The sequence below is a fragment of the Colletotrichum aenigma genome (genome assembly GCF_013390185.1).
Source record: "Colletotrichum aenigma strain Cg56 chromosome Unknown KSG_Cg56_contig09, whole genome shotgun sequence".
Classification (NCBI taxonomy): domain Eukaryota; kingdom Fungi; phylum Ascomycota; class Sordariomycetes; order Glomerellales; family Glomerellaceae; genus Colletotrichum; species Colletotrichum aenigma.
Window position 1 is genome coordinate 1206208 of NW_023500915.1, and position 12044 is coordinate 1218251.

The following is a 12044-nucleotide window of genomic DNA, read 5'->3' on the forward strand; positions in this document are numbered from 1 at the left end:
AAATATAAGCTCGTCAGTATGGCTTCCGGGCCGCTGCTGACTGTGTGTTCCCTCACGTGCAGCTCAGAAACGTATTAATTTCGCCAGTGCGAAACCCTTTGCCATCGTACCAACATGCACCAACATTCTTGCATGATGTGACCAAGTGTTGGGCCGGCTGAGACGTTCAACTACATGTACAGTAGGCCTTCCAACGACATCAGTGTTCCCACCTCATCTCGTATACTATCTAATCCAGCGCTCGCCATACTTCACCCTTCCCGTCTCAAAATTATCCCTACCAAATAGCACACAGATCATCCTAGGATACCTTTGTGCCGTTCAGACTGACCCTAAGGTATCTGCTCCCCCCTTCTTCTTTGTCACTCTAAATCCTCAGATGCAACAGAGACATTCGCCATGGCTCGACAATTTGACATCACTGGCTTGGGTGGATCACTCTGTTGAATATAGGCTTGAATATGTAATTACGGCAACGCGACAAGACACTCAGGCACCATCGTAGCCTGGGGCAAACATAAAGTCAAGACGCAAAGCCCCTATAGTCGTACCACATGCGACAAAATCATGCGGATGATAGTTGACTGTCGCAGCAGTGAGGAAACAGGGCCGAGCCATAGCTCTCACCCGCAATCCTACGCACATCACTCTCCCTCGTCTTGTGCGACAGCCGACTTGGTCCTCTCATCCTTCGACTTCGTCATCTCAACTTTATTCATCAAATACGCCCATCCAAACAGAAAGAAAGCTTCAGTGACCCGTCGAACCGCAAACTCAAACTTACCCAGTCAGGCAGGCATGGTGTATCTTTCCTGTCTCTTTACACCGAGGTGCAGTAGAAAGGCTCATTGCCTGGAACTAACTGCAGTTGGAGGACCCATTGCTGCTTTTTCAAGACAACGGTTACGAGCGTCGGCTTGATATATATACCACGGGCAAGGCAACAGGCAGCGTGCAACCCATAAGCCACTAGAGCATATTACCAACTACTCTGACAATGATTCTCCAGGGGAGTCATTATCCGTCGCAGATGCCTGCGTGAACATCGCAGAGCCTCTTACGTACCACACGATCAAACACTCAAGTGAGCCGGACATTCTGTGAGGTACACCGGCGTAACCCACCCCCAAGAACCCGGACTTCTCCTCCCTGCCCACCCCCCTCCCTCGCCACCGCAATCCAACATCAGCCTCACCCACCGCCCAATCACACCCACCCAACCCATCCAAATCAAGCAGGTACCCTTCCGCTTCCCTTCCACACATTAAAAGCAGGAAGAATGGCCTGCCAATCCGTAGAAAAAAGGGGTCTAGAACCGTAGACCAATGGAAGTACATCAAAATCCCCTCCAGATCCAAGAGACGTTGCCAAGGGCCCAAGTAAGCTCGAAGGATTCGCACCCGTTCGCTCATGCACGTAGGGTCTTTAGGCCGCTGATCGTCGATCGATTTCATGTCAGTTTACGGAGAGCTTGGCCTTTTGCTTTCCCACCGAATTTAATCAAGGCTGGGTGTCCAGCAAAAGAATCTTACCTCTCTTCTCTCAAATCGTCTGCCCTAGATCGACCCTGTGGACATATTCCCCGGAATCAAAGCCCATCTCGGCATATGCCAGAAGCTCGCCGACAAGAGAAAAACCCGATGCCATGCATCTCGGGACCAATCTTCCGACGCGCCCCCCCCCCTCTCCACGACACGTAGAAAACCGGGCCTCTCGATCTCCATGCACCTTTTGCGATCGCGCGGATACTTATCCACAAAATCCCCTTATTTCCGCATCTCGAAAAATCCCCGTTTCCTATTCAACAGAAAAATCTTTCATGCTCCCTCGATCGCGGTGGATTTATGTGGGCTCTGCTCAACCTCGGCTTTGCGTAGCGTGTCTCGGAGGACGATAGTCATGCTCATGCTTCCTCAACCATACAGTGCAAATCGGAGATATTGATGAGAGAGAATATTTGTTTGCCATAAATGGTCGTGTCGTGATATCATTGGTATAATGCCTGATAGCTAGCTCTAACTTAAATTAAATAATTGGTAACAAGATGCTTTTCAGAGAGAAATGTGACTCCTCCTCTTTTGCACAACATCTTTTCCACACTCAAATATATCCGCTTTCATGTGATGATAGATTTTTTTACAGACGGGCAGTCTCCTGGGCCTCCTGGATGATGAACTCGGCGGCCTTCTCGGCGACACCAAGCACGGTGAGCATGGGGTTGATGGTGGGGATGGTGGGGAAGACGCCGGCGTCGCAGATGCGGACCCGCTTAAGGCCCTTGACGTTGAGGCGCTCGTCGACGACGGCGAGCGGGTCCTTGCGGACGTCGCCCATCTTCGTGGTGCCGCAGGGGTGGTAGACGGTGTGGGCGGCGCGGCGAGCGTAGAGGGAAAGCTCCTCGTCGGTGTTGACCTTGGGGCCGGGGGCGACCTCGCGCTTGATCCAGTTCTTGAAGGGGGCCTGCTCGGCGACCTTGCGGGCAGCGCGCATGCCGTAGACGAGCGTGGCGGCGTCGTAGCCCTCCTCGTCGGTGAAGTAGCGGAAGTCAAGGGCGGGCTTGACGTTAGGGTCGGGGGAGGTGAGGAAGAGACGACCGCGGGAGCGGGGGCGGGGGATGTTGGGGGTCATGCAGAAGGCGTAGCCCTCCTTGGGCTCGTCGTAGCCGAGGCGGCCGGTGTTGAGGGTGAAGGGGATCTGGTAGCAGTGCATCATGACATCGGCGATGTCACCGTCCGGGATACCGTCGGGGTTGAAGAAGGTCTTCTTGCTGCCAGCGTTGGGGGCCTCGCGACGCAGGAAGATACCGGCGTCGGAATCCATGGTGGTCTTGTTGGGAGGGACGGGCTGGTTGAGCTCCCACATGATGATGGACTCGGGGTGGTCCTGGAGGTTCTCACCGACACCGGGCAGGTCGTGGATGACGGGGATGCCGAGGTCCTGGAGCTGCTGCTTGGGGCCGATACCAGACAGGAGCATGAGGCGGGGGGTGTCAACGGCACCAGCGGTGAGGATGGTCTCCTTCTTGGCGGTGATGGTGCGCTTGGAGCCATCGTTGAGAGTCAGGTTGATACCAGTGACGGTGTCGCCCTTGACGTTGAGCTTGGAAACCCAGGCGTTGGTGAGGATGGTGAGGTTGGGGCGCTTCTCGTCGCCGCGGAGGACGGGGTGGATGTAGGCGACGGAGGCGGAGGAGCGGCGGCCGTCGTCGGGGTTGTAGGAGATGGAGAAGAAACCGACACCCTGCTTCAGGGCGCCGTCCTGGGCGATGTGCTTGTTGAAGTTGTGGAGGATGGGGATATCGAGGGCGGAGGAGCAGGAGTTAACCCAGTCAAGGCAGAGCTCGTTCTGGTGGCGGGCGTGGACGGGCTGGACGGTGTTGCGCAGCTTGTCCATGACGCGCATGAAGTCGTGGAAGGTCCAGCCGTGGGCACCCAGCGACTGCCAGATCTTCAAGTCGTACTCGAAGGGCCTGAAGGAGATGAGGGTGTTGTGTGATGAGCAGCCACCCAGGACCTTGGCGCGGGAGTGACGGATGTGAGAGTTGCCTGTGCGCAATTGGTGTGAGCCTTTTTTGTCCTGACATTCAATCGCTCACGATGGGACGAACCCAGCGCGGAGCTTATCGTGAGATTGCGAGTGGAGGGGGGAGCTTACCCATGGGCTGTTCGGTGGTGCCGTAGTCGTAGTCGAGCTCACCTCCGAGGAGGTTCAACCACTTGCGCAGGTCAAGGACGCGGTCGTCCATGAAGTCGCTGGGGCCAGCCTCAATCAAGAGGATGCGCTTCTGGGGGAGGGCCTCGGCGAGACGCGACGCGATAACGCAGCCAGCGGTACCGCCGCCAACGACGACATAGTCGTACCTGTCGACGTCGGAGATGGGGAGCTGAGTGGTGGTCATTTTGGCGGAAGGGTAGGATACAATGCGAGGGTATTCAGAACAAGGCGCCCGGCCAGAGTGTGCAAGAGGAGTGATTGAGAGAGTGGGAAAGGTGCTGAGTTATACACGAAGGATGAAGATGAGATGGAGGGGTGGCACAGCTAAGAGTCTCGGCTCGAAGGCGGTCTGAGGTGAGATTTGGGGAATTCTGGGCCTTGGAGGATACACCGAGGAAGGAGAGAGCTTGGATCGGATCCGTGTCGATCGACAGTGGACGACGGGCTTATTATCAACGGAGGTCGGCGTCGCAGCTGGACAGTTGGAAGCTGGCTCATCCTTACCGTCCGGCCTTGTCTTGAGAAATTTTGGCCCTTGGCCCCTCAGGAGCTCTTCGTAGCGGCGCGGTGCAGGCGCAGGCGCAGGGAGGTGGATTATCAGTGGTGGAGACGGACCCCGCGAAGGTGCACCTGTGTGGGTGGCGGGGGCCCTGAAGAGAAAGCGGGTTTCGAGGCATTGAAACTGACTCGCCGGGTTCGAGCGGCATCCAAGTCCGGAACAGCGCGGGAGGCGACGGCCCATTGGACAATGGCGATTGCCAACTTTTTTTTTGATTTTTTCCTTAGCTCCTTGCCTCTGCCTCTGCTGTTGACTTTTCCTCCTCTGGGTGGCAGTTCCGCACCACGGGCAACACACCGGGCAGGTGGCAGGTCCCGCCTGAAAGTCTCTCCCTCCATCCCAAGTCTGGGGCACCAGGTATGAAACATCCCTGCACGAGTGCAGCAAAAGGGAAATCAGGGACGGATTTTCTTGCTTCCCAGCTTCCTGACTGGCCGATACGGGTCACAGGACCCATATCATTCCGCACAGCTGGGCAACCACCTTGCTCCCGCCGCTGCAACTGCTGCATTGGCGGGCAAACACTGCAGGCAAGACTCGGCAGAATTGGCCAGGTACGTAAGCAATTTCATGGGAGCAAGCAGGAAAGCAAAGCAGGCAAACACCTCGACACCTCAACCTCGACTCAGACAAGCACTGTGAGGCTGCTTCACTCAGCACGCCTTCGCTTGAATCCCTGATTGGGGATGTCAAGTGCCAAGTACTTTACGAATACCCACCCGAGTGGAAACTGCCCGACGAAAGGAATTACGAATAATGGCCAGAGGCAAGCCAACTGCCGCAAAGCAATTCAACGGCACAGACCAATCATGACGTCTCGACTCTGCCTGGTTGACCCAGCGAGCAATTGTCCACCCGCGCTTTTTGCAGTCCTGTCCTCGTTCTGCAGTGCAGCATTTTACCGCGATTAGATATCCATCCCACACCTCAACCGTCCCGGCCCAACCCGTCTAATTTCAGACGCATTTTTTCCGCGCCGGTACAAGGATGCATTAAGCCATCCTCCTGCGGCGTGGTTGTTGGTTGCCGGGGCCATATGCAAGACTTGCACTCGACATTCCCCAAGCTGCCATGCGTCCCATGCGGCCACCCGCGCTAAGGCTTTCGGAGTCTATCCGTCCCCCATCCAGCCCTGTCTCTCTCTCTCTGACGACGACGACTCGTCCGCTTCGCTTGTCTGATCTGACTTCGCCTCGCGCCCGGTGAGGTGGCATCAAATGAGTGGCTGCCGCCTGCACCGTTTACCGCGGTAGACCTCATCCGGGGCATCCGCCGCGCCGTCTAGCCCGGGATGCGCAGCCAAGCCAACCTTGAACTTGCTCTCATCGGCCACCTCCAGCGCCTGCGAGGCCCTGTATCGTGTGTGTCGTGTGTCGCAACACCATCGCTATCAGAGTCGTGTGCCTGATGACACGGCGTCACGGCGTTGAAAGCCGTGCCGTGTTGCTGGGTTGTGTCAGGCGATAGAGCGGATGAACCCCCAAATCCTTATCGCCTGCTACAAGGCAGATATAAGTTAGGGGAGATATCTCGGCATACGCGAGGCTGAAAATGTTCTGGAACGTTGCCGCTCAGCCTATCTCTGTATCTGCCATGGTCAGCGAAGCGATATCTTTTCTATCTCGGTCGCCGTATCTCTCGTCCGCTGATGGCACACCACCCTGTCTCGGTCAGCCAACCACCGATATCTATCATATTGAACCCTCGGAGACCCCTTGATGATCAAGTCCCTTCACGCCGCGACATCGTTCGATCTCGACGGCCAGACCCGGGACGAAGATGGATCTCAATGCCACGGTTGCAGCCTTCTATTGAATGCACGCCGCAGGCAACGAAAAAACCTTCATCCGGATTGACATTCTCTTTTTTTTTTTCTCTGCTCTTGCTAATGTTCGACCCTGAAGGCTGAAACTTCTGCAGTGGAGCATCCTTTCAAGAGACCGCCGGCTGTCACTGGCCTTCGTCTGGGCTCTTTTGTGGGGGACTGTTGCATCAGAGTGGATCTTCGGCCAATGACGTATGGCTTATGACATCACACCGCCGCTGGAGCGGATCTACAAGGGGTCTCCCGGCAAATCTGCAACCCCCAGCTCCAAAGCGGATTTTACCTTCAATCATCAGCTGACCGGCGAGGCCCTCCGCGATCCCGATCTCACGCCGATCTGCGTGGGATTTTTTTCTTCCTCTCCTCGCTAGCAGACCACCACTGAGCACTGCAGATTTTCAGCCTTCCGCGAGTGCGACCGTTGACCTCCGACCCCCGTATCTCCGATCGACAGCCCAGTCCCGGCGCAAACCGCCTGCCTGCAACTGACATCCATCCCTCCCAAATTCTTGCCCGTCCGTCCACCGCCTGCCGCATTATCGGAAATCTATACCCAATCATCCCCATCCATCAGCCTGTCATTCCTTCTTCTTTTGTGTCTTTCTGTTAGTGAAGTTTCAGTTGCAGCATCTTTTTCCCCCATATCATTCAAAAATGGCACCACAGGAGCAGGACCGTCACGCTTTCTATGCGGGGAAGCCCCAACCCGACTCGGAATCCCCAGGCACCTTCCAGTCCATCGATCCTGCCACGGCGAAGCCCGTCTGCACCATCCACACCACCTCATCCTCCGGCATCAACGCTGCCGTCGATGCCGCGAAGGCTGCCTTCCCCTCATGGTCCAGCACGCCCCCCATTGAGCGCTCTCGCATCCTGCTCAAGGCCGTCGCCCTCCTCCGAGAGCGCAACGACGACCTGGCCAAGATCGAGACCCTCGACACCGGCAAGGCTTTCTCGGAGACTCAGTACGTCGACGTCGTGACCGGCGCCGATGTCCTCGAGTACTTTGCCAACCTCGTCGCCAGCGGCGGCCTCAACGGCGAGTCCTTCCGCCTGAGGAACTCCGCCTGGGTCTACACCACCAAGGAGCCCCTCGGCGTCTGCGCGGGCATCGGCGCCTGGAACTACCCTATCCAGATCGCTCTCTGGAAGTCCGCGCCATGCCTGGCCGCCGGCAACTGCATGGTCTACAAGCCCAGCGAGTTCACTCCGCTCCACGCAGAGTACCTCGCCTCCATCTACAGGGAGGCCGGCGTCCCTGACGGCGTCTTTAACGTCGTCTACGGCGCGGGCGACGTCGGCGCCGCCCTCACCACGCACCCTGACATCGCCAAGGTCAGCTTCACCGGCCAGGTCAGCACGGGCAAGAAGGTCGCCGGCTCCGCTGCGGGCGGCATGAAGTACGTGACCATGGAGCTCGGTGGCAAGAGCCCCGTTATCGTCCTCCCGGACGCGGACGTCGAGCAGGCCGTCGACGGCGCCATGCTCGCCAACTTCTACAGCTCCGGCCAGGTCTGCACCAACGGCACGCGTGTCTTCATCCCCAAGGCCATGAAGGCCGACTTCGAGCGCGTCGTGCTCGAGAAGATCCAGTACGTCCGCGCGGGCGACCTCTTCGACCCCGCGACCAATTTTGGCCCGCTCAACAGCAAGACGCACCTCGAGAAGGTGCAGGCGTACGTCCGCAAGGGTGTCATGGAGGACAAGGCGACGCTGCTGGTCGGCGGCACGAGCCAGCCCAAGGGCCTGCCGTCGGCGTACAAGACCGGCCACTGGATCCAGCCGTCCGTGTTCACCGACTGTACCGACGAGATGACGATTGTCAAGGAGGAGATCTTCGGCCCCGTCATGTGCGTGTTGACCTACGACAGCGTCGACGAGGCGGTGCGCCGCGCCAACACGACGGAGCTGGGTCTCGCTGCGGGCGTTTTCGGCAGAAATGTCGACGCGTGCCACAAGGTGATTTCTCAGCTGGAGGCCGGTATTACGTGGATCAACACCTGGGGCGAGTCGCCCGCGGAGATGGCTGTTGGTGGGTGGAAGCAGAGCGGTGTTGGTGTCGAGAACGGACGCAAGGGTCTGGAGGCCTGGGTACGGAATAAGAGCACCCTGGTCGAGATGGGCGGCGCCGTGCCGACTGTGTTCTCCAAGTTGTAAGGAGGGGGAAACGGGAAGAAAAAGGTGGATGAGACGATGTACTGATGTATTGTACTGAAGCGGGATTTACAAAAGAATGCTCCTTGGATGAGCTAGAAGATAGCGATTGAATGATATGTCACGTATTTGATGAGTCTGGAAACACCCTTTTATGTTAGTCAAGTGAAGCGGACATGAAGTGTGGTGACAGCCACAGGTTGTTGAAACTGGGCACGTGCTTAGTAATTCAGTATATATTAAGGCAGTATGCCTCCTGAAACGATGTTACGAACCAAATTACGCGATTGTCATGAGTGTGCCTGTGCGTACTATGAACAGACTGGATGCGGCTCTGCTGGGGGTTACTTCTGGTACCAGAGCACCTGCTCTTCAGGCATCTACTACGTACGAAGTCCTCCCACCAGATACATGCTCCAGGATTTATCCCCACGTATATACAGATCCAAATGATGGACGACAACAGGCAGTGCTATCTATGCTCTGTGTGGACTGAGCTGATGAGCTACGGACTGCGCAAGGATGTGAGCGAAGTATGAGGTCAAGCACTGGAGATGCGCGCTCATCCACAGCTGCAGCCGTCCTATTTTCGTTTCGGTTGAGCAACATCTCAGATTATTGAGAGGCCGTGCTTAAGTATGCGTTTGTCCCAGATTAGGGACATAAAATGACGAAGTGGCAGAGACTTCCAGTTCACTCGGCGCAATAAATTCGTGTGCTGCGGGCCATGATCCTTCATGATGACGGTAATCGCGCTTTTTTGTTAGTAGTGGGCCTGCTCTTTCATTCCTTCCTGTTACACATCTGAATGGCAGTGATAGGCTGCGTGGCAAGAATGAAGGTTCAGAACTTGTCCCTCGCTTATTCTAACAACCAATAAACAAAGGAAGAGGGTGGACAATGCTCTGAGTGGATAGTCCACCTCATAATGAGAGCTTGCATAATCAGCTTGTGATGCGTTTGGGTCCATCCAAACTGATGAGAAATTCGATTGCAGACTGAACTAAAAGACCAAGGCCACAAAGACCGGATTGTCTTGTCAGGCTTGAAACTCTTCGCGCCCGCCTTTTTATAGGAGATCACACTAAGGAGTGAGGGGGCTTGAGGGCCAAGGAATGGCCCATATGCATGTTAGACACTTATTCATTGGAATGATGCAATTAGGTGACAGGTTTGACAGGTGTAAACGCTATCAGTGTCACAGCGAATTCGTTGATGAAGACACAGAGCAATGCCGCCACCTAAACCTTAAGGTGATTCGGTCTTAGTTTCGTGTTTTATTGCGGCTGGGTCTGGGAAAGTGATAGGTGACGATCAAAAGCGTGGTGCGATGAGGCAGTTACTAGCGCTTGGCCGCGTCCAGCCGTTCTCTCTGATGATTATTCAGTCAGGGGAACTCAATGAGTGGCCGAAAACGGCTCTGATACATTTCATATGGCTACACGTAGTTCTTGAGGCATTCCCATGTGATAGGGTGCGGACTGAGCTCTTTCCCTCCTGGTTTGGAACGCTGAACATATTTGACGAACATTCTGCCGGTTGTCATTCCTTTCTAGGTTTTGATGGCGTTTTTATCCCTTTCGATACCTTCTACTGAAACTTGAATGTATATAATGAGAAAGATGCATGTTATGACATGTTCGTTACCATAATGCTAGTGTGATGGCGTAGCTGTACCCAGCGAGATTCGGACAGTATTCGAAACGCCGTGCCTCAGTCATCGTCACATCATTGGCTAAAGCTGTAACGTGCTGCTTCATCACCTTCTCATTTATTTTGTGAGCATGCATATCGAAGCGCAATACTTGTCAAGTGAAGCAGGTGAAGTACCTTCTTCAGTCACCTCAGTATTACCGTTAACACTCAAAAAGTGACTTATATTTTGATCTCTAGACAATAAAAACCAGATGTTGGCAGCCAGACCTGAAGTTGTCTGCCATAGCGGTTGCGCAACACTCGGCTAACGGCGATATCACGGCCATCGCATACTTGCTCATCGCTACAACCAAACCCTAGTAGACTTATTGCGTATGAGAGACAAGCCAGCGTCCTTTATCAAAATGCGTTGGGCACGGGTTCCACAGAGAACGCTTTATCCATCTCAGAGTCAATCCCTACGCCGTCGACCTTTAAACGCCAAGCTAAAACGTTGAACTCTGCATCAATCGTTCGAATGAGCTCTGGGTGTACAAAAAGCTGGCTGCTTCTGGCAATGACAACGGGAAGATGATTCAGAACGCAGGGTAGGGGATGATAGGGCCGCATTTGACCTCGGTGTTGAGAATCTATTTCGCCACGTTGAAAGAAGAAAGAACAGCATTCTATTGTCTATATGCCAGAGACGCACATCCTTCAACTAACGCTATGCCACCGCCCCAGCACGACAATCAGGCTTCCCTATTTTACTTGGTGCAGCCTCCCTGTGCTCCGACTGTGTAGGTAGAACCACGAATGTCGTTAGACCCCACCTTCCCTTTGTCGGCGCTGCGGGCATCTATGATTCTGAAGTCTCCCGCGAGATTCGCGTTGAGATTCGCCGAGGTGTTGATGCCGTTGACTCGGTCAATGACGTGGCATTGCTCGTTTATGCAACAGCACTGCGGCGTGCCCACGAACTTGGGAGCGCCACCCGATGTGGCATCCGGTGACTGAAAGATCTGGAAGATCTTGCACTTCGGTGCCTGTCTCTTGGCTGGAGGAGTCGGTAAGGTCAGCAGACGCGAAAAGAAAACTGAAGGAACGGCTTCTGCTACGCACTCAAATCCTTGGGCAGGGCCGAAGAAGCGACTAGCGTTGCTGTCGCGAGGAAAACGATGGAAGTGGGCTTCATTGTAAGCGATTGACGGAGGTTGGTGACGGTTGAGAGAAAGAATGTGGGTTTTTGGATTGGAGAACTGAGGGTTGATGGATGTCAAACTGATCCCGAGGGACTTGGCGCTTCCTTAAGTAGTCAGAACAATGGTCTTGACTGGACACCATCCCATAACTACCCATACGGACACTTTCACGATATCCTACCTCGGGGGACAAAGTCCCAGAGGGGAAAGTCTCTCGATGCGACATCCGTCTTTGGTCTGTGCCAAGCTAGTTGACACGGGTTTGAAATGAAGACAACAATAATTAATTAAAACAAGGTTTAGACAGCTTCATTTGCAGGGCTGGGGTGAGCTGTGCGTCGTCGCGCAGGCTGTGTCGGTAAAGCCCGAGTTGATGATTGGCCTTGACATTAGAAAATTAATGGAAGCCGTGGAAGTCGTGGAAGCCGTGGAAGTTGGTGTTCGACTGAACTCCTGCTGTACAAGGTGAGACAGACTAACAACTACCGTTCATCCGAAAAGACCTTTAAAACCTCCGGAGCAGCTGACGATTCAAATGCGGCAGCTGCTGCGTTTTGTCCCAGCAGCACGATCTTTGCGCAGTGCTCTCTCTTATTCTGATTCTCCATGTTGAGTTGCAGACGTCCACTTGATCGACGGTGGTAAGATCGATCTTTTCATCTTCATGGAAATGGCCTGAGGGAGCTGGAACACTCCCAGATTCAGGGTTCTAGCTAAGCCACGTGGATTTTGAGTGCTCTATCCCTCAGCAGGGGGGGAGATACAACATTAGTCGGAAAGGTGGGTACTGCCCGGATGGATTTCTTACACTGCCTGAATAGGAAACTTCTGTACGAATACTTACAGTAAAAGGCGTAATGGGCTTCGCCAAATGTTGCAGATAACATGTTTAGTAGTGGTGGTGTGGAGCCGTAGCTTGTGTGGCTTAGCAGCTTACCCTCGTAGCCGGCAAGTA

The 12044-nt window shown here is 54.7% G+C and overlaps 3 protein-coding genes across 3 annotated transcripts; 1 reads left to right on the forward strand and 2 right to left on the reverse strand.

Moving 5' to 3' along the window:
* Nucleotides 1-2136: 2136 nt before the first annotated feature.
* codA-0 (Choline oxidase) lies at nucleotides 2137-3898 on the reverse strand (the record flags this gene model as incomplete). Its single annotated transcript, XM_037328274.1, has 2 exons — nucleotides 2137-3545; nucleotides 3655-3898. 2 exons carry the CDS (start codon nucleotides 3896-3898, stop codon nucleotides 2137-2139), a joined length of 1653 nt encoding a protein of 550 aa, XP_037173240.1.
* Nucleotides 3899-6752: 2854 nt separating this feature from the next.
* Nucleotides 6753-8255, forward strand: betB (NAD/NADP-dependent betaine aldehyde dehydrogenase; the record flags this gene model as incomplete). The annotated part of the gene is made up of 1 exon (XM_037328275.1): nucleotides 6753-8255. The coding sequence occupies one exon, from the start codon at nucleotides 6753-6755 to the stop codon at nucleotides 8253-8255; it is 1503 nt and encodes a 500-aa protein (XP_037173556.1).
* A 2399-nt stretch (nucleotides 8256-10654) lies between these two features.
* Nucleotides 10655-11082, reverse strand: CGCA056_v013032 (uncharacterized protein; the record flags this gene model as incomplete). The annotated part of the gene is made up of 2 exons (XM_037328276.1): nucleotides 10655-10944; nucleotides 11010-11082. 2 exons carry the CDS (start codon nucleotides 11080-11082, stop codon nucleotides 10655-10657), a joined length of 363 nt encoding a protein of 120 aa, XP_037173238.1.
* Nucleotides 11083-12044: the final 962 nt, after the last annotated feature.